This window comes from Hipposideros armiger, unplaced genomic scaffold (assembly GCF_001890085.2).
Source record: "Hipposideros armiger isolate ML-2016 unplaced genomic scaffold, ASM189008v1 scaffold_282, whole genome shotgun sequence".
Lineage (NCBI taxonomy): Eukaryota > Metazoa > Chordata > Mammalia > Chiroptera > Hipposideridae > Hipposideros > Hipposideros armiger.
Window position 1 is genome coordinate 67,696 of NW_017731632.1, and position 18,018 is coordinate 85,713.

At 57.8% G+C, this 18,018-nt stretch overlaps 1 protein-coding gene and 1 long non-coding RNA gene across 9 annotated transcripts in view; one reads left to right on the top strand and one right to left on the bottom strand.

Annotated features, from left to right (window-relative positions):
• Positions 1-18,018, bottom strand: part of RGS12 (regulator of G protein signaling 12) — a 121,207-nt gene that overhangs the window by 9,258 nt on the left and 93,931 nt on the right. For 7 of the 8 annotated variants that reach the window (XM_019658013.1, XM_019658014.1, XM_019658018.1 and 4 more), the window contains 13 exons: positions 15,527-15,696; positions 14,948-15,040; positions 13,856-13,999; positions 12,862-13,041; positions 12,485-12,638; positions 10,623-10,699; positions 8,689-8,883; positions 8,166-8,239; positions 7,604-7,730; positions 5,983-6,079; positions 4,453-4,532; positions 3,977-4,130; positions 2,089-2,526 (listed from right to left, as the gene is read on the bottom strand). In XM_019658013.1, the coding sequence (XP_019513558.1) occupies positions 2,089-2,526; positions 3,977-4,130; positions 4,453-4,532; positions 5,983-6,079; positions 7,604-7,730; positions 8,166-8,239; positions 8,689-8,883; positions 10,623-10,699; positions 12,485-12,638; positions 12,862-13,041; positions 13,856-13,999; positions 14,948-15,040; positions 15,527-15,696 (1,983 nt within the window). Of the gene's footprint in view, positions 1-2,088; positions 2,527-3,976; positions 4,131-4,452; positions 4,533-5,982; positions 6,080-7,603; positions 7,731-8,165; positions 8,240-8,688; positions 8,884-10,622; positions 10,700-12,484; positions 12,639-12,861; positions 13,042-13,855; positions 14,000-14,947; positions 15,041-15,526; positions 15,697-18,018 lie in introns of those variants that run through there. The other variant, XM_019658019.1, reaches the window with a different exon arrangement.
• On the top strand, positions 6,106-8,783 carry LOC109390931 (uncharacterized). Its single transcript, XR_002125680.1, has 3 exons — positions 6,106-7,538; positions 8,189-8,284; positions 8,707-8,783. It is a non-coding gene; the product is annotated as an uncharacterized LOC109390931 (long non-coding RNA).

Sequence of the window (18,018 nt, forward strand, 5' to 3'; positions counted from 1 at the left end):
GAGGCCCCTCTCAGCAGGCGGCTCCAGCAGACACTGAGTGGGTCCCAGACCCTTCCCGGCTCCACGTGGCCACATCGCTGGCCCAGGGCCAAAGCCTCTCCCACCCATGTCCTGCCCAGGGCCGCCCAGAAGCCAAGCGTTCAGGGTCCCCATCTCCCCGGAGCTGGGAGGGCCAGTGCTGAGGAGCCAGTGCTGGCCAATGATGGTCAGGAGCCTGCCAGGGTGCGGGAGGCAGCTGTGCCTACACGGCCGATGCCACTCGCCTGCCACTGTCAACATGGCAGGGAAAACCAGTGCACACAGGCACTGATGTCCCCAAGGGATGAGCCCGGGGAACTAAGGGCAAGTGGGCCAGGCATAGCGCCACGTGGGCTTGACGTGCCCGAGCGCTGAGTGTGGAGCTGGCGAATCTTGCCTCCCCATTCATGAGGAACAAGCTGGAGAAATTCAGCCCGGCCACCTTACTGACCTCTGCCCGGCGACGGCAGACGGGGGCCTGCCTACCGAGACCGCCGGTGTCCTCAGGGAGAGGAGGCACGTGGCTCGGGCCACAAACTCCCTCTCCCATCCGGCCTCGCGATCTCCAGGGTTGGCCCTCCTCGTGACACTCATCCTTGCCACGTCACATAACTGTGTTTGTGGTACATTTGAGGTGCATCTGCTGAGTGAATGCTCTATTTAAAAAGGCAGTATATTAAGGCTAACCTACTGGGGTTCCCTAAAGTGTGTAATATTTTACCTGGAATAAAAAGCACCTATAGTTTTCTAAAGTGGAAGACAAATTTTCAAATGAGAAAGAGTTTTCAACCAGTCCATCATGAGATCTAGAGTTTATTCCTCTGGGAAGAACGCAGACTCGGACGCGGCTGAACCTACACACAGGCGTCCACAGAGCAGAGCAGAGGGTGACCGGGCTGCAGCGCAGACGCCGGCTCCTTCAGCTCCACAGGTTGTGCTGTCACCGCGGGAAGACGCTGGCCGCCCCACACAGCACGCGTCCTCCACAGCAGGCTGTGTGCACGTACAGAGCCGTGACAAGCGCCCCCTGCTTCCCCGTCCAGGTGTGGCCGAAGATTGCCGTGAGGTCCTGGACGGGGCCGAGCACAGCAGGACGTCCTGTCACCGCAACAGCAGATCAGGACCAAAAGTGTCCACGCACCACCCAGTGTAAGGAGAAGGGGCAGCCCCCACGGGCTCTAGCAAAGTGTCGATTGAGAAGCCTCCTCGTCCACACAGTGCGGACAGGGACGCAGGCACGGGGTGGTGGCACTATGCGGGGTGGTGGCCGAGCTGCTCCTGGGAGCCCCTCTCACAGCAGGCCAGAAACCTCGCTTCCACTTCTAACGTGTGTCTTTAGGGGACAGTCCCAGCCGCCAGCCACACTCTTCACTGAGTTTTGTGAGCACACCGAATCCATACTTCCATTTAGAGAAACACCCGTGACCACCCGAGGTCAGGACGCCCACAGAAACCCCCCTGACCCCTGGTACCTGGCCACACCGGCCGAGCAGGCCCAGCACAGGGGCTGCTGCTGGCGGGCAGGTGAGTGACAGCCACCCTGCGGCAGGGTTCTGGAGGCAGAGAGCACAGTCCTTCCAAGTCACCCGGCCTTACTTACTTGCTCAAGACAAGCACTCTTTTTTTCAGCCTTGAGACGACAACATTGAAAATGCTAGCTCTCTAAATCTTAACGGTAACACACGCATTTTTAGAAATTCTCAGGGACTTGCTCGGCGGTGTCACTGGACCCAGGACAAATCTGCTGTGGGCGCCCTCTCCCGAGCAGTACATGAAACTGGCATAGCCACCGAGCACCTGCGTGACCCATCCTGACCACACGTGCCCTCAGCTGCGGCCTGACGCCCTCCATGCAGAGAGGGCAGAGGCAGCCCAGTTACTATGATTACTGAAGGAGACGGTCACACTGAAATACCTCATTACACAGACGATCACAGGGCAGAGGGGTGACTGACCACAGCGTTTGTTTTTTTATTAGGAGCCGGTGGGCAGCCCTGGGTGGACGGCCCCGGGTGGGCAGTGGAGTGGCAGAGAGTCAAAGGTGAGCAGGGGGGTCAACCCCGGAGGTACCTGGTCTCGGAGGTCCAGCCGAGTCCTGCGGGGTGGGGGGCGGCGGCAGTAAAGTGCTGTTGGGGCTGCTGATGTCCCCCTCCCCAGTGAGCGTCAGGTCGGCCACGTGCTCGCCCTCCACAGTCTGGACGCCCCCGGCCTCAGCTTCCTGCGCGTGGGGTGTGGGGGTGGTAGGGGTGCAGAAGGGTGAGCCGTCGGCCGAGCCGGGGCTGGTGGCCGGGCTCTCGGGGTGGTCTCGCGGCCAGGGCGCCTCCTTGCTGGTGCTGCTCAGGGAGCTCTTGCTGGAGCCTTTGGCCACAGCCGTGCAGGGCAGGGCGGGCGTGGTGGCGCCAGGAGGTAACCGCAGAAACTCGGGCAGGACCAGGTCCTCCCTCCTCAGCAGCCCGCGCTGGTCGTCTGCTCTATTGCTCTGAGCTTTGGAAATGAGCTCAAAAAACGCTATTGGAAGAAAACCCACATTGACCAAGTTTTAGAGCATTGCACACTCAGGCACACCACAGCAAAAATGCACCGTCTGGAAGGTTCTCATCTCGCTGCCCTACTGCCCTGGGACCACAGGCCGTGGCCAGGAGGCGTGTGCACCCCACCACCTTCACCCTCAGAGCTGCGGGAAGGCCCGGGCTTCCGGAACAATCTGACACAGCTCTCTACCTCCCTGGAAATCCTGTGTGACTTGAATGATCCCAAACCTCTGACCTAACATGGCTGCGTGCTGATGGTGTTTCAGCAGCACGTTGCCTGGACTCTGGCGGGGTGCTGACTACGCTGGGAGCTGCCCTTCACACCCAGTCCCAGCTGCCTTCCTAGGATGAAGGCGGTGACCTGCCAGACACTGAGGCACTGGGGCTGTGTGAACCCGTCTTGACAAGGGAAGGGGGCCCCAGAGGGGCAGCATGGGCAGGAGCCCTTGGTCATGCAACCCCAAACCCGGGGCCTCTGGGGTCACCCCTTCTGGGCACAGGGTGGTCCTGACAGGGCCTGGGCCCTCCACGCCTTCTCCCACCTGAGCCCCACGGCCCCCTTGGCCCCCACCTCCCTGGCATCCTCGACAGCCTGTTTGCCCCCAGCTTCTTAGCTTCTTCCAGAACCCCTTTTCCTTACCCAGAAGGCTTTGCAATTATAACTCGTGCTCACTGTTCAAAGTGGCAGGTGCCTAATCGGAGCTTCTCTAGCATTTAAGTCACACTCTCAGTTTTTGAACAAGACAAACAGTTTAAAATCTCAAACCTTAATGCGTCTCAGAAATGCGCCAACTTCAGAGCAGGGGTGTGTTTTACCCTGAGTGGCTAACACAGCAAAGAAGGAGGGCTTTATGGCTTTAAGGGTGGGCGTCACAGGAACTGTGACAAGCTGACTAGGAAGTACCCCAGGATTAAAATTCAGGTCACAGTCACAGCTGTTAGTTTTGATTCTGCTTTTCATGCTTCCTTTGGTTATAAGCTTTTGGAAGAGAAAGAAGTTTCCATAAAAGAGACCATCTCCCCCTCCCAGTCTCCTGCAGGCCCCGGGGTGGGGGGCAGCGCGTCACACCCACAGGCTAACACAGAGGTCAGCGAACCCAGGCCCTCCACCGACTGCCCCCTCACCAACTGAGCCACCATCCCAGTTGGGGACAGACAGGGAGGAGCGGGTGGAACCTGCCGGGACCGCTGTGCTGCCCCCCACCCCGTGGGTGCTCCCTGTCCCCTAGGGGCCTGGCTCTCAGTCTGAAAACTGGGGTTTTAGTAAAGTTATACCAACAGCCACAGACTGACAGGGAGCACATTCTCAGTGTGGCAGGGATCCCAGTTGCCCCGCTGTCAATAACTCACAGAAAGTCCCAATGATTGTACTAGAAAACTGACATTGTATTCACTAACAAACGTGCAAGTTTAAAAAGTACACATACCCTCTGCTTCGTCCAAATTAATTTTCTGATATTTTTTTTTCCCAATCTTTGCAATAGATTCTTCTCTCTTTGAAAGCCGGGGATCCCTAGCATTTTTTCCATTTTCTCCTTTTATTTTAATAGAATTAGACTTGCCTAGTGTTCTCTCCTCTCCCTGCATTAGAAGGAAAGTCAAAGTTCTACTCACATTTCAGACACATGACAGCACACAGTTCATCAGTCACAGACAGAAAGGGTCTCTGAGGCACAGACTGCATTGACAGGCGCCTACACACGCAGGCAGCAGTCGCCACAGCAAAGATTCACAAAGCAGAGCACGTAAGACACAAGAGCCCACCACGGGGGAAGCAAGCGGGCATGTCACAGGTCACGGGAGCAGGCCCCGGAGGGGACGTGAGAGGACACCCAGGGCCGGGGACAAGCGGGCGGGCCTGCGAGGAGCAAGGACGCCATGCGGACCAGGGTGGGGGCATTACCGTCGCCGAGAGGCTCCTGGAGCTGGAGCTCACAGCCATGCTCTGCTTGCCCGGCGTGCCTTTCTGTTTATCTGTGGACCCTGAACACAGTGAGACAGCTCTGTAGTCACAGCGAATCGCAAATCCACCCGAACATTTAAATACCATCACGCTCACACTGTCTGTGCGAGCAGGGCTGCGGAGAAGATGAAGCGTTAGCTGCCCTTACCTAACAGGCACAGACAGCCCAACGCCCAGTCAGGACAAAGGGACAGGTCCAGCCTCTTCAGCCGGCCTGCTCACCTGGCAGCATGGCTGGGTGGGGTGGGGTGGAGACAGCACAGCAGCTTTACTACATGGGGACTTCGTAGAGGCGCCGCAGCGGAAAAGCTCATTTCATGGACTATTTGGCATGAATATTCTTTGGAAAGTGGAGTCACATATTTTGAAAGACAGTTGTGGCCCCAAGTCAGGGCTGCTGTCTGGCCTCCGTGGGCGCTCGGGGCCCACGCTCACGTCTCGAGCCCGATTTGGCTGGAGGAAGTGCACCTGCCACAAGCAGCTGCTCAGACACATGGCACGGCCTGTCTGCAGCCCCTCGGGCAGGCTCACGGGAGGTCCACCGCGTCAGACCCGGAGGGCGGGGCTGCGAACCCATGACCTGCCCAGGACGAGGGAGCACAGCTTTCTCTAGAAGCAAGGATGGCCTGGGGAGAGGAGCAGGAGCTCCGAGGGCAGAGAGGCCACTGCAGCAGGTCACCCAAGGGGACAGACATCTCAGAGCTGAGCCAGCCTTCACAAATCATTTGCTACACAGCCCTCGCTGGGCCCAAGCCCCAAAGTTGCCTCAGGCAGCTCCTTACAAAGCCACCTCCTCACCCAGATAATCATAGATGGTTCTGGAAAGCTCTCTCCAGGAGCCACGCCCCCACTGCCCTCCACTCAGAAGGAGCTGAGGTCCCTGAGGCATGGGGGACTTGACTGAGGCCTTGCTGACAACGCTGCCAGCCCTGAGGTCAGGCGCAGGGCTGTGGGATCCCAGCGTACCCAGGGAGCATGTGGCCGAGGCAGGTGTGGGAAGGGCTCTGTAAGCCACCTGATTCTGGCACAAAGGGACAGTGGGACCTCAGACACCACCCAGTCTGCAAGGAGGGCAGCAATGCTCCCAGAGAAGGGAGACCCAAAGCCTTCCAGGGACAGAGTCCTCTGTAGTTAGAGCCCTCAACACCGGGCGGGTTGGAACCTTGGAGCAATCTGGGGGGATTGGGCAGGGCCTGTCACCTGAAAACATAGGCTCAGGAAGGTCCTGCTTGTCCGGAGGCACATGGCTTCCGGAGTGAGGCCCTCGTGCTCCTGGTCCTGGTGTCTCCTGCTCAGTCAGGGGCTGGACTCGTCCAGGCCCCTCAGACGCCCGATAGGGGCTGAGCTCTGCCACGGCAGGGGTCACCAGGCCCCGTGAGACCCTAGACCCAGCTGAGGCCATGTGTGCTGGGCAACAGGGCAGGGGGCTTTCAGGAGGCAGGGAAGGGCAAGTATCAGGGCCTCACCCACCTTTTCCTCTGGAGGGGTCCCTCTCCTCCAAGATGACCCGCTGTCCATCCAGACTCGATATGGGGGCACCGAGGTCTAGGGGCTCTTTCTCTCCACTCTAGAGGCAAAGATTGTGTGCTGAGTAACCCACATGGACAAGAACTTTCCGGAACAGCTGTGTGTGGGCCAGCTGCTGACAGCAAGGCCGTCCCAGGCTTGATGGAGTCACCTGGCATGTGACTCCAGGTCCTGCCACCTCAGCAGGGCTGCCTCAGAGGCCCTCCAAAGGTGCCCAGCCCAAAGGACCTGCTCCCCGAAGGAGGCCAGTGGCCCCAGAGCTCCTTGCAGTGAGGAGACAGCCAACGGCTAATAGGGTCCTGCTTCACACACAACATTCCTGGCTGAAGTGGCCGTATGCGGTCAGTGAAGAGGGTCAGCTGGTGCGTCCACAGAAAAGCCACATGTGTCACAACCCGTTCCACAAGAATCCTCCACGAGGGCACCCCGAGGCACCCAGGAGCCGCAACCCAGCAGGGGAGCGCCCTGGCCACCGGCCAGCCTGAGCCCCACCACAGCCCCATGAGCATGCTATCATGACTAACCTCATGTTACAGATAGGGAAACTGAGGCACAGAGGGATTAAGCGATGGCTTAAGATTTCAACAGAGTGGGCGCAGGGAGGCCCATGTGGAGCCCACACTCCTCTCCGTCCAGTATATCTGGACTGTAGAACAGCGGTGCCCCTGCTGAGCCAGGGGGAGGGGACGTCAGCTTAGTCCCGGGATATCGGTATACTATTTAACAGGGTCTTCTCCTTCACCTCAAAGATCCTGAACAATTTCAGGGAAACTTAAAACACTAAAAATATGTGAAATCATAGCTCTGATCAAGTTTATTTTCTAAAGGCAGACGAATGCACGGCAAACTCTGTATCATAAACCACTGTATTTCAAATCACTGTATATCACAGAGCGTGCCAGACCCAGCAGTGACCCCAACATAAACACGGTCTCGGGTGTCCAGGCTTGCTGACCCACGGCACCTCCCACACGCGCCCTCTAGTTACAGGGATGGCGAACACCGCCCCTGTCCAGCGCATGCGTTCCTTCTGTCCCACAATGTTTTCTTCCTTAACCCACTCACATGGAAACCCAACAGCCCTGCTTGGAAATGCCAGGGAGATGTTTTCATCTACCAGGTGCAGATGAAGCAGGACATTTAACGAGAAGGCGCACCCTTGGCCGTCAACAAACGCCTGGCTCCAGGCTTAGGGCGGGGGCACCGTGGTTTCTGCTCTGTGCTCAGACGTGCAAATCGGGGGCACATTTCCGGGGTTTTAGTTGTTTGTTTCTCATTTTGGTTTCTCTGGACCAAAACCACATCTCAAGTATCAACCCCAATCCCTTTTGGAGTGACCAAGGTAGAAACAACGACCGTTTCCACTCCGTAGGATGAGGAATGAGGGGGCAGAGGCGACGCTGTCCCTCCCACCCAGGCCCCTCGTGGGGAGAAGCTGAGGACTGTGTGACACAGCTGTGCCGTGTGGAGAACTGGAAGCCAGCTGCCATGGCAGACAGGTGCTGAGCTTGCTCCCAGGGAACAGGGCTGCGGGCGGGGGGGGGGCAGTGGGACGGTCACTCACCAGCCTGGCCACCAGCTCACCCAGGTGCAGGCCATATTTGGCCACCACAGGTCGCAGCACCTCCGTGACAGGCTTGGTGGGCTTGGCCTTGAGTCCCACTGACCGGTTAATTGGAACCAGATCCAACCTGGTTGGAGAGGGAGAAACACGCTACAGACATTCGTCAGCCTTCACTGCGATCGTCCACGTCACGAGCAGACAGCGTGGCACCCACGGGCGCCCTTAGCCCTCGGGGTCACCCGACTCAGGCCCAGGTTCTGGCTGTGGAAGGAAGCCTCCAGAGGCTTCTCGAAGGTTTCCTGTGGGACTGAACATGGGCTGACACACTCGGCAAAGAGCGGACCCGTCCCCACCCCTGGGTGTGGCCCTACTGTGGGTGTGGGACAGGAAGGCCCCTTGGGCTCCAGGTGGCTGCCTACGGCCACCACCTCCCCTTCCAGGCTCATGATGGGGGTTGGCATTCCCTTCCCAGTGACCACCGGGACGCAGAGGCCAGCAGGACAGTCCTCTGAGTGCTGTGTCTCCGGAGCACTAACAGGAATGGCAGCTGCGTTTTTCTTACCGAAACAAAGTTCGCTTTTCCAGGCGCAGGTCCCTAGATGCCAAGATGCTACTGTCCTGATGCAGCACCAGCGGCTTCGGGGCACATGAAAGGGACAGAGAGATGACATCAGACACCAGGTGGGGGCAGGAAGCGCCCAGCAGTGCTGTCAGCACACAGCGGGACGCACAGCTGCACAGGGCTAGAGAGCCACAGGAGAAAAGGCGGCTTCCTGGCTCCCGCGGCAGCACAGGAGGGTCCCAGAGCTGGGCCCGGCCTCAGAACGGTGCCAGCAAGCTGCCTAGACATGGAGCTCAGCGCAGGGTCAGCTGTGAGCAGCGAGCGCCTAACAGCGCCCCGAGGGCAGGCAGAGATGAGCAGGTCCTCTGCGGGGCAAGATCCCCCCTCACCAGCTGGTGCCCCTACAGAGCGGGTCCCCCCCCAGAGCGGGTGCACCATGGGGCAGGTCTCCCTCCCAGCTTGTCCCCCCACAGGGTGGGTCCCCCCATGGGCAGGGCCCTGAGGGTCTTCATAGTCCCAGTACCTTGTCCCCGCCCACCAGGAAGAGGTCCACGGCGGCCCCATTGATGCCGTGCCGCTCGCAGAGCCCGCACAGGACCTCCTTGATGGACAGCCCCGCCTTGACGAGCACCACGCAGGACGTCCCGTCGGGGAGCTGGATGCAGCAGTGCTTGGCGGCCTTGTCCCTCTCAGGTGCCAAGGTCCTGCAGGCCTCTGACTGGGAGCAGGAGACGGGGTTACAGGAAGTGTGCAGGACGCTTCAGAAAGGGCTGTGGCTAGCTAACACGTGTTCACCACGTCGATACGCAACTGCTGTGACAAATCTGCACAGTGTGCTACTGCGCAGCAAAGCCCACTAAGGGGTTGGGGCTTCCACGCTGACACGGGGGACAGCCATGCTGTTTCTGGTCCCTCGGGCACTATATTCAGTCTCACCCTCCAGTCTGAAGGCAAACACCTACAAGGGCCACACTGAGCCAGCTCTCCTACTCAGAACAGGACGGCCCCTTAACACTGCTCTTCTCGGCTGTTGTCTGGACCAGCAGCAGACAGGTCACTGACCCTGAGCTGCCTTCGCCCACCTCAGTCTACAGGACTGGGACCCGTGAGGTGGGCTGGATGACACGCCCAAGTGCCCGAGGCCCGATGCAGTCTGGGAGCCCCTCTGCTGCTTCTTACTATCTTCCCGGCTCCCCTGCCCGACCTCCTAGGACCCGAGGCCCCTTACGAGGGAGAGCCAGTCGGCCCAAGGGAGGAGGCTGGGAGAGGGGCCGGGGGGTGGGCGTAGGGGCGGGCAGGGGCTGTGAGGACCACAGTGAGAGCGGGGCTCCATCCTTTTTGGCTGCTGGCAGAGGGCCCGCCCTGCCTCCGTGAGGGACAGGCCACAGCTGTCTGCCCAGAGAATGCTAACTACGCCTGCCCAGATGAGGACCTGGCCCTGCCCCTCCCAGGCCCTCGGTGGTGGCACGCCTGCAGGATGGGTGGGCAGCGGCTCTGGTGTGCTGGGTCTGCACCTTTCCAGGACAGCAGTGTTTGTGGCGTCACTCACGCGCTTCAGAGCTCAGGAAATCACCAGTTAGCACTTCACCCCAGACCAGGACCCACACTCAGAGGCAGGGCGCGGGCCAGGCGGCGAACCTTTGGGACTTTCTCTGAGTTATGATCTCATTTCCGCACTGGAAATGGCTCCCTACATACACCCTTCTAATGCACTGCTGCCTTAGCGGTCACTTCATTATCACGATCTCCTCCACATAGTCTGAAAACCTTTCACCCAAACATGATTTCAGAAAACTAGTTTATGGGTGCTACACTGATGGCAAAAAGGCCCCAACTATCGCCTTCCCATGGACACAAGTGCTCTGAGGCCCCAAGTTCCGGGCAGTTGTCAGGAGCCACAGCTAGCTGATACCTGGTGAGGCCTGACAGCGCTGGCTGTCGTGTGGCACAAGAGAAGAAGCAGTGATATGCCACACTGACTGCTGCTGGACAGTTTCTAACGAGTAGGACGCTGGCGGCACCTCCCCCATGCCTCCCACCTGCCCTCTCCAACCTGGGGCAGAACAAGCAACCAGACAACCAGGTCAGCGGGCGTGAGGGCCCCTCCCAGCAGCCCCCCCACACACGGGAATGTCTGAGTTAATGGGATGTTCAAACGGTGACACTAGGACAAAGCATCTGCTTTCAAAGATTTTGTTTGTTCTTAATGTGAGTTCAAAAAAAAAGTAACTAAATGAGAACAGAAAGATTTCAAAATCAACCCAGAAATATTTTTAGTGCTCAAGGAGCACCCCGCTACACACACCTACCAATGGCTCTGCACCCTGTTCAGAAGCCCCATCCCCCCCCGTCCCCAGAGTACTCAGGTTTTGTACTCGTGGGCTCTTGGTGACTAGACCCTGAGACAGGCTCCATGAGTCAGCGTGGCCTTTGGGCCACGGACAGGCCGTGACTTACCAGGTCCAGGCTCCCTGCCGAGGACACGGAGCCCTGTGACTCCCTGCGGCCCAGGCCTCCGTTGGCGTGAGGAGCGTCTTGATGGGGAAACACAGCGACTCAGAAAATCAAACCGCGCTAGCTTCACTTAATACAGAACCCCACTCATTTGGTCATGTCTCCCAACCTCCACCCCCTTCAGGCTGAACGAAGGGCAGAAGGCAGACAGGGAAAGGCCTGTCAGAGGTGCTGCCCTACCGCCCCAGGACGCGCTGCAGCCAAGGAGCCGACCAGGCCGCAGACATGCTGCTCCCTGCTCTGTCCTCGGCCAGCCCCCCAGAAGCCCTGCTAGCTCAGAGCAGCTCGAAACACAGCACCTCCCTTCCCTTCATTCATCTGGAACTTTTATCTCAACTTGTGGTTTCTAGGCCTGAACAGAAACCGGCCCCTGTGACGGTCACCACATCTTTACCAATGGCTCTGTCACATCTTCCTGCAAAGTCCTAAAGTGCGCCAACAATTACCACCTGTGGTCGCCACCTGACGTGTGACCTTAGGCTAACCTGAAAATCATGAAAGCTCTGATCTAGAAAGGCCCTTCCAAACAGGGGGCCTACTTCCCAGGCATGCTGCTATGCCGGGCTCGGGGACTGCGGCCGGGCGGGCGAACACAGGGCCCCCACGTCCCACTGACCCACCTCCACCTCCCCAAAGCAACAGATTGCTAGACGACCGAATCCAAACTCCTGGGCAGTACCCTGGAACCAGGATTAAAGCTCTCTAAAGATCTGCCAGGCATGGGGACCCCAGCCTCCATGATCCTGCTCGGGGGGACAGACTGTCTGAGGTGAGCATTACCCGTCTCCCAGGCACTCGGGGGTCCCTGGCCCTGTCTAGCTACACAGCTCCCGTCCCCCAGGTGGTCTCACTAACTGAATTCTACAACTGTCTGCCTGTCCTCATGAAAGGACCTGCTCCTGTCACTCACAGCGTGGCTGGGGTGGGGGTCGCAGATCTCAGGCCCACACCCCCTGAGCTGCCTTCTGTAAGAAGGCATGTAAGACCTGCGCAGGCTGCTCTGAGGAGATAAAACACACACCACAGAAACCGCTCAGCACAGCGCAGGCTTGTCCCGGTCAGGAGCACGCCCGGCCCCTCCCTGGGCTGCCCCCTGCCTGTCCTCTCTCCAGAGGGGTCACCAGCTGATCTACACATAGGACCACAGGCCTGGGGCTGTCAGGTTATTTCCTGGAAAGTAATCCCTTTCTTAAAAAGCTCTACAGAAGAAAACCCTGGCAAGCCCTTCCCTCGGACGCTTTAAGAGCCTAGAGTGAACAGCTCCACCCTTCTGTCTCCCTCAGCCACCTGTGTCTCTCACACTAGCTTCTCAGGTACACACAAGAAGGAAACTAAGGGGAAAATATCTAGGACGGGTGATCTTTAAGATTGACAATAATAAAAAATTACAATTTTGAGAATGCTTCTAGCCAAACTATGGTACTGCATTTAAGAAAAATCACAGAGGCTGGCGTACGCCTACACATGCCCAGAAGGCAGCTAGGCAGAGAAACAAGAGGCTGTCCTAGGTGCACAGGCGGCAGGCATTTGGGTTTTCTTCTTTTTACTGGGTTGCATTTTCCACATTTTCTCCCAGAGCACTTGCTGCCACTCAAGCAAGAAGAGTGCAGGAGAGCAGCAGCCAGGGCGGGGCCGCCGGGCAGTGGGCGTGCAAGCCCAGCTTTTCAGAAGCCCCTGAAGCCCCCACTCTGCTCTCCTTACCCTGCCCCTGAAGCCACGCCTACAAGCAGCCGCGTCCCCACTGGCCCCGCCCCCAGGAGAGCAGCCTCACCAGGCCGCTGGCCCCCCATCTGCACACCACGAACCGTTTGCATGGTCACTGTGGTCCTTCTTCTTCTGGGACCGCCCGGTGCTCCGGGTCCTGGACCAAGAAAAAAAGGCTCCTTTTCGTTTCTTCTCGCTGTCCTCGTCCCCCAAGTCTTCATTCAGGGATCTTCCAGACTTTGATTTTCCACTCAACTGTCCCCAAATGGAAAAGGTCGTTAAAATCAGGAAAAGTTACTTTAAAATGACATGAAATGCAAAAGGAAGCTGAAGATCCTTCAAGGCCAGACCCCTCCCCCATCCCGCAGGAAGACGCATCCTGGAAGGTCACTGCGGGTGATGGAACAGGGACACAGGCACACGCCCTGCCCCACAGGACAGCCTGCTCCGAGGAGACGAGCGAAGGGGACCGAGGCACCTTTTTTGGCGTGGACACATTGGAGTGGTCGGAGCTGATGCTGTGCTTGGAGGCAGGGCTGCTCGGCACCTGCTGCGCGTCCGGCAGGGGGCGACCCTCCACCTCCGCCAGGATGCACTCCTGGTACAGCTGCGACTTCAGGAAGCGCGTGTAGCTGTCAAACTTCATCAGGTTGAAAATCTGCGGGGTAAATGCAACGCGCCTCTGTTACACAAGTACCTAGAGACTCAGCCCTGGAGGTTCAAGGTCACAGCGGGGACCTACAAACACCCACCAGCCCTTTCCTGAAAGAACGTCATTCAGCCCATTTTCTCCACCCACCTGCCCCAGAGTTATTTTCCAGAGTTCCTTTAAACCTGACTACTCTTTCTTATAACACACCAGCCTTTCCCGCTTAATATCAGCAAATCCCAACAACTTCTACAAAGCCAGCACCACCAGGAGACCCAACGTGCAATCTCGGAGAAGATTTACTTTGTTAAAAATGAACCCCAAGCCCCTGGAATCTAAAGGAAGGGAGGACCGTGTTGAAAATGCTTCCTCTATTTTTTTTTACATCATTCATATGACTTAGCAACAGAAGTAATCTCTGGTAAGGCTGGTGGGACGTGCTCTAATAACATTAGGTCCCAGGCATTCTTCTCATCACAGGGGTGTCCTGAAATTGAAAGACATCCACACATGTGCATGTATCACCCCATGAAGCTGTGGTTTCACATGGATGCGGGAGTCAAAGTGTCACTGGACAGGCCATGTGCAGGTGACCACGCCATGGGCAGGCCCTCGCACCTCACGGCCCCACTGCAATCCGCAGGCTCTGTCGGCCGCGCTCTGAGACAGAAGCCCAGTGGGCAAGACGGGTCCCTGCGACCACACCTAGCCATCGGCGTCTCCCTCTCCCTGCTGGCACTTGGGAGCTCACGCTGTCGGACCTGAGCCCTCTGCCCCGCGCCCGGGCCAGGAGGCCCTGCAGGAACTGGGGGCATGGTGTCACCTGGAGCTGTTGGTCCTTGAACATGTCGGGGTGGGGGGCGCTGAGAATGTCGTCTGCCAGCTGGGCCTGGCTGTCAATGTTGACCGGGGTGGTGGCCTTGCTGCACAGGAACTTGCTGAAGATCTCGCGGGCCCTGTAGGAAAGCTGACAGGACAGGGGTATGAGCGGGGCTTGCAGACCACAAGCTCCCTGCATGGGTGTTTTGGGTCGTCATTGCTCTATTCTGAATCCTGGATGTGGTTCCAGGCTCTGGAGAGGCGTTTTGGCACCAGGGGTGCCAAAAAATGTCTGCAAGTAGACACTTTGGCCAGCGCTGCTCAAGAGTAGTTCACTGCAATCAGAAGTGTCTGGACGCTGATGGTAACCATGTTGAGCACCTCTTGTAACTGCAGAAGTCAAACGTGACTTGTATTCATCTTTTGTTATTGATCTATATTGAGTATCACAATTTTAAGTTTTTTCCTTTCTCAAAATGTGTATACATGTTTTTGGCACCCTCTGTATTTCCTGCTTGAGTGAATAAATACAAGTAGAAGCCAGCGTGGAACTTTTCACCAAGTCGGCTCCTCTCGTAAGTTTTCCCAGTGGGCCCTCACATGTCCCAAGGGCTTGGGCACCTGCGTGTGGTGTGTCACGCGGCGTGCTCCTGGGAGGGGAAACTCGGTCCGTGCAGCGCTGGGTGTGCAGTAGACGGGGCCTCGCCGATGGAGGCGCAGGCTGCCGCGGAGCAGGGGGCGCCGTGGGCCAGGACGGCAGGCACCAGCGGGGCACACCTGCCGCTCACACACACGTGAGGTGGGGCCGCACAAATGGCCTCCCCGATGCTCTTCCCGCAGTCGCCCATAAGTCCCCCTTTCCACACCCTGAGTGGCAGCACGTCGGCTGATGCAAGTTCGATAACTAACGGCATTTATGCAAACTACATTTATGCAAAACTAAATATCGTGCATATTAAGAAACTTATTCTGAAAGGAAGTGTGTTGTAAATGATGTGAAAATACTTCACACGGACTTTTCCAACTACACTAGCTGCTGCCCGCTGTGAAATCACCCTGCCCATAAGCTCCCCACTTCCCAGAGGGCCAGACATACCTCTTTTTTGTCGTGTGCAGGAACATGATTAAAATATTCACAGGCCTGCCAGAATAAAATGTTCTCTTCACTGAATTCCTTCCGGAGAAAATCCTAAGGAAAACACCATCAGTCAGCCTCACACACAGGACAGGAGAAGGTAAGTCGGCAGCTCCGGGGGTCCTGCCCTGCCTGGAGCTCCGGCGGGTTCCCCGTTCCTACTGTTTCCCAGCTTCCCTTTCGCAGAAACTGGGTGATAAGCGTGTGTCCGTAGCTCACCCGGGGTCAGGGACATGCGTAAAGCTGCCCCACTGACAGGACTGCTTTGGCATCCACAGCTGTGTCCCTAAGAGCTGAGCACCCCTAAACTGCGGGACCTGCCGCTGCGTCCCTGGCATCCAGGCAGTCAGAAGCAGCTCAGATACTCCTTCCTGCGAGAACTGAGGCCGGGCTGAGCGGGACTCCCTCCGTGGCCTCAGTCCCGAATGTGAGGCTGCACGGTGAGCCCCTCAGCCACCACGGCCCCGGGGTCTGAGCCAGCGTGCTGAGGCCTGGGCATGGGTCCTGCTGGTCCTCCATCCCACGCCCGGCCCTACTCACAGAGAAGTATCGGACACCGAGCGGGTCCTGCAGGAGACGCTCGAAGGACACGGCCCAGCTGGCGACCCTCCTGTCGCGCAGGCGCCGGCAGCTCTGCACGCTGGGGAGGCTGGCATTGCTGCTCAGGCTGTGGTTGCTCACGCAGTCCTTCCGGTCGGCGCCGCTCAGCTCTGTGGGGAACCAGCACAGACCTCACTTGCACGTGTGCCCGCCACACCTGCCCGCAGGACTCGGCCAACCTCGTGAGAGGCCACGGGGGCTCTCACTAAGGGTCTTCTCGAGAACACGCATCCAGTCACGCACATGCACTGAGCATCCCCAGTGCTGTTCTGGGCGCAGGGGACAGCACAGGACAGGACTAACCTGGCCTCACGCGGCCACACACAGCCACATGCGCACACTATGCGGAAAGCATGGCAGCTACAACCAAAGTACGACAAGGCTGCTCGTCACAAAGCCAGGACACAGCAGGGAGCTTCCGGGGGGTCCGCCTGTGAGGCTCGGCGGGGCAGGAAGTCAGGGCTGGTCACCGTGGGCGAGCAGAGCGAAGGGGCAGGACCGGGGGACACTCACAGCTGGGCTAGTCTCAGTGTGAAATGTCCACTCGTAATGTCCACATGTGAGGATTTCAGCACACGTGTCAGTGTGACAACTCAATCCGAGGCCACCCGGATGTGGCAAATGTCACGTGTGCCCCAGGAGGTTTGCTCCTGACTCTGAACAAGGCACTGAACAGCCTTGGTTCCCACGATCTTTAAGTGATCTCGTGATCATCTTCCCTTTATAAAGTGGGGGGGGAGGCCCCTGGGGAAGCCCCACCACCCTTGCCACCTCGTGTGAGCAGCCTGGACGTCCGGAGCCGACATGAGCAGGCCTGGCCCAGCAGGAACGGCCACACATTGTGAAGAGCGCCACGCCCGCCCCTGGTCCTAAGATGAAGACAGGACCCGGGGACCCCAAATCTGTGTGGGTGTGGGGCTTGGCTTCGGCGAGTTAGCATGGCTCTGTGGAGCAAAGCTGACTAATAACATAGTTTCACATGTTCCCGTGTCGCTCTCCTCTGTCCCGCTGCCCACTGTGCCCTGTCACCTGTGTGGAGTAAGCTGTCTGGGCTGGTTGTGGTGAGGAGTCACGCGGACTAGTTAACTGGCTTCAGCTCCAGGCCAACCGTTTAAAAGGCATCTTATTAGTGACAGGGGACCAGCGGTGGGAGACGACTAGTAAGGGTGGAAGGCCAATGGAGCCTCGTGAATCCCTTATGGGACAGAGGTGACGCTAACCTTAGATTAAATCCCCTCACATACGTGCTGACAATGGCGGGCAGAGGCCGCCCTGCGGCTGCCATGCCCACAGCCCAAAAGGAGGGCAAGCCAGAGCCCCAAGGGTGGCAGAGGCCATGGCCCAGACCCCGCTCGTCCAGGGAGAAGCGGGCCTGTGGGGCGAAGGCAGCAAAAGCAGGAGTTTGAGCGAGCCGTGCTGGTGTGGTAACGGGTGTGGTAACAGTGTTGACGGGATCCACTTGGAGTTCTAAAAGCATTTAGATTAGAAAAGAAGAGAAAAATAGAAGGTCAAGAGTAACCAAGTGACTTCACCGCTACAGAAAAAATTCACACGAGAAGTTGTGGAAGATCAGAGGACAATTTTAATTTCTCCTTGAGCTTCAATAGGACCCACCGTGCCATGTGTGTTCTGTTTGAGATAAAACACTCGTGACAGTCCGCCACCAGTCTCAGTGAGGACTCAGGGGAAGGCTGACTCTGAGCCGTCTGGAAGATGCACAGCCCGCCACAGGACGGACATTTCCAGAGCACACCAGTCAGTGACCAGCAGGACAAGGGGCCACGCGGGGCCTCCACAAAGCTCAGCCATCACGTAGACGGAACCATCTGGAAATGCCTGGCCTAAGAATCCGACCTACAGAGCTTGCCCCTGTGGAAAGCTCTCCGTGTTACACGTACAGGACTGTGGGCAAAAAGGGGTTGTTCAGAAAGTGACCTCACATGGGATCTGATCACAAAGTCCTAACTGGCCTCATGCCCCAGACCGCTAGCTTCTTCAGTGAAAGAAGCACTGAAGGGGCTTAAGCAGCCCCATCCATTATTTCTGTGCAGCTGGGCTAATAGCCTTTTTTTTTTTCTTAGAATTTTTTTTTTTAAGATTTTTATTGGGGAATTGGGGGGATGGGAACAGCGCTGGGGAATTGGGGGAAGGGGAACAGACAAGCCGCTGTCATTTTGTTCTTCAGTCTAGTTGTGGAGGACGTTGCTTCACTGGCCCAAGTTGGCACCATCACTGCGCTCTTCCCGGGCAAGGCACATCAGTCACCAGCTTCTGGACGGCCGCTCACGTTGGCTGCTGGCTACATACGGTAGCCCATGGCAACCCACCTGCAGTCGCCGGCGACTCACGGCAGCCCAGCTCCAGGTTGAGCTGTTGTTCAGCATCTTAGCTGTGGAGGGCAGTGTCACTGGCCCTCATATGTGGGATCCGAA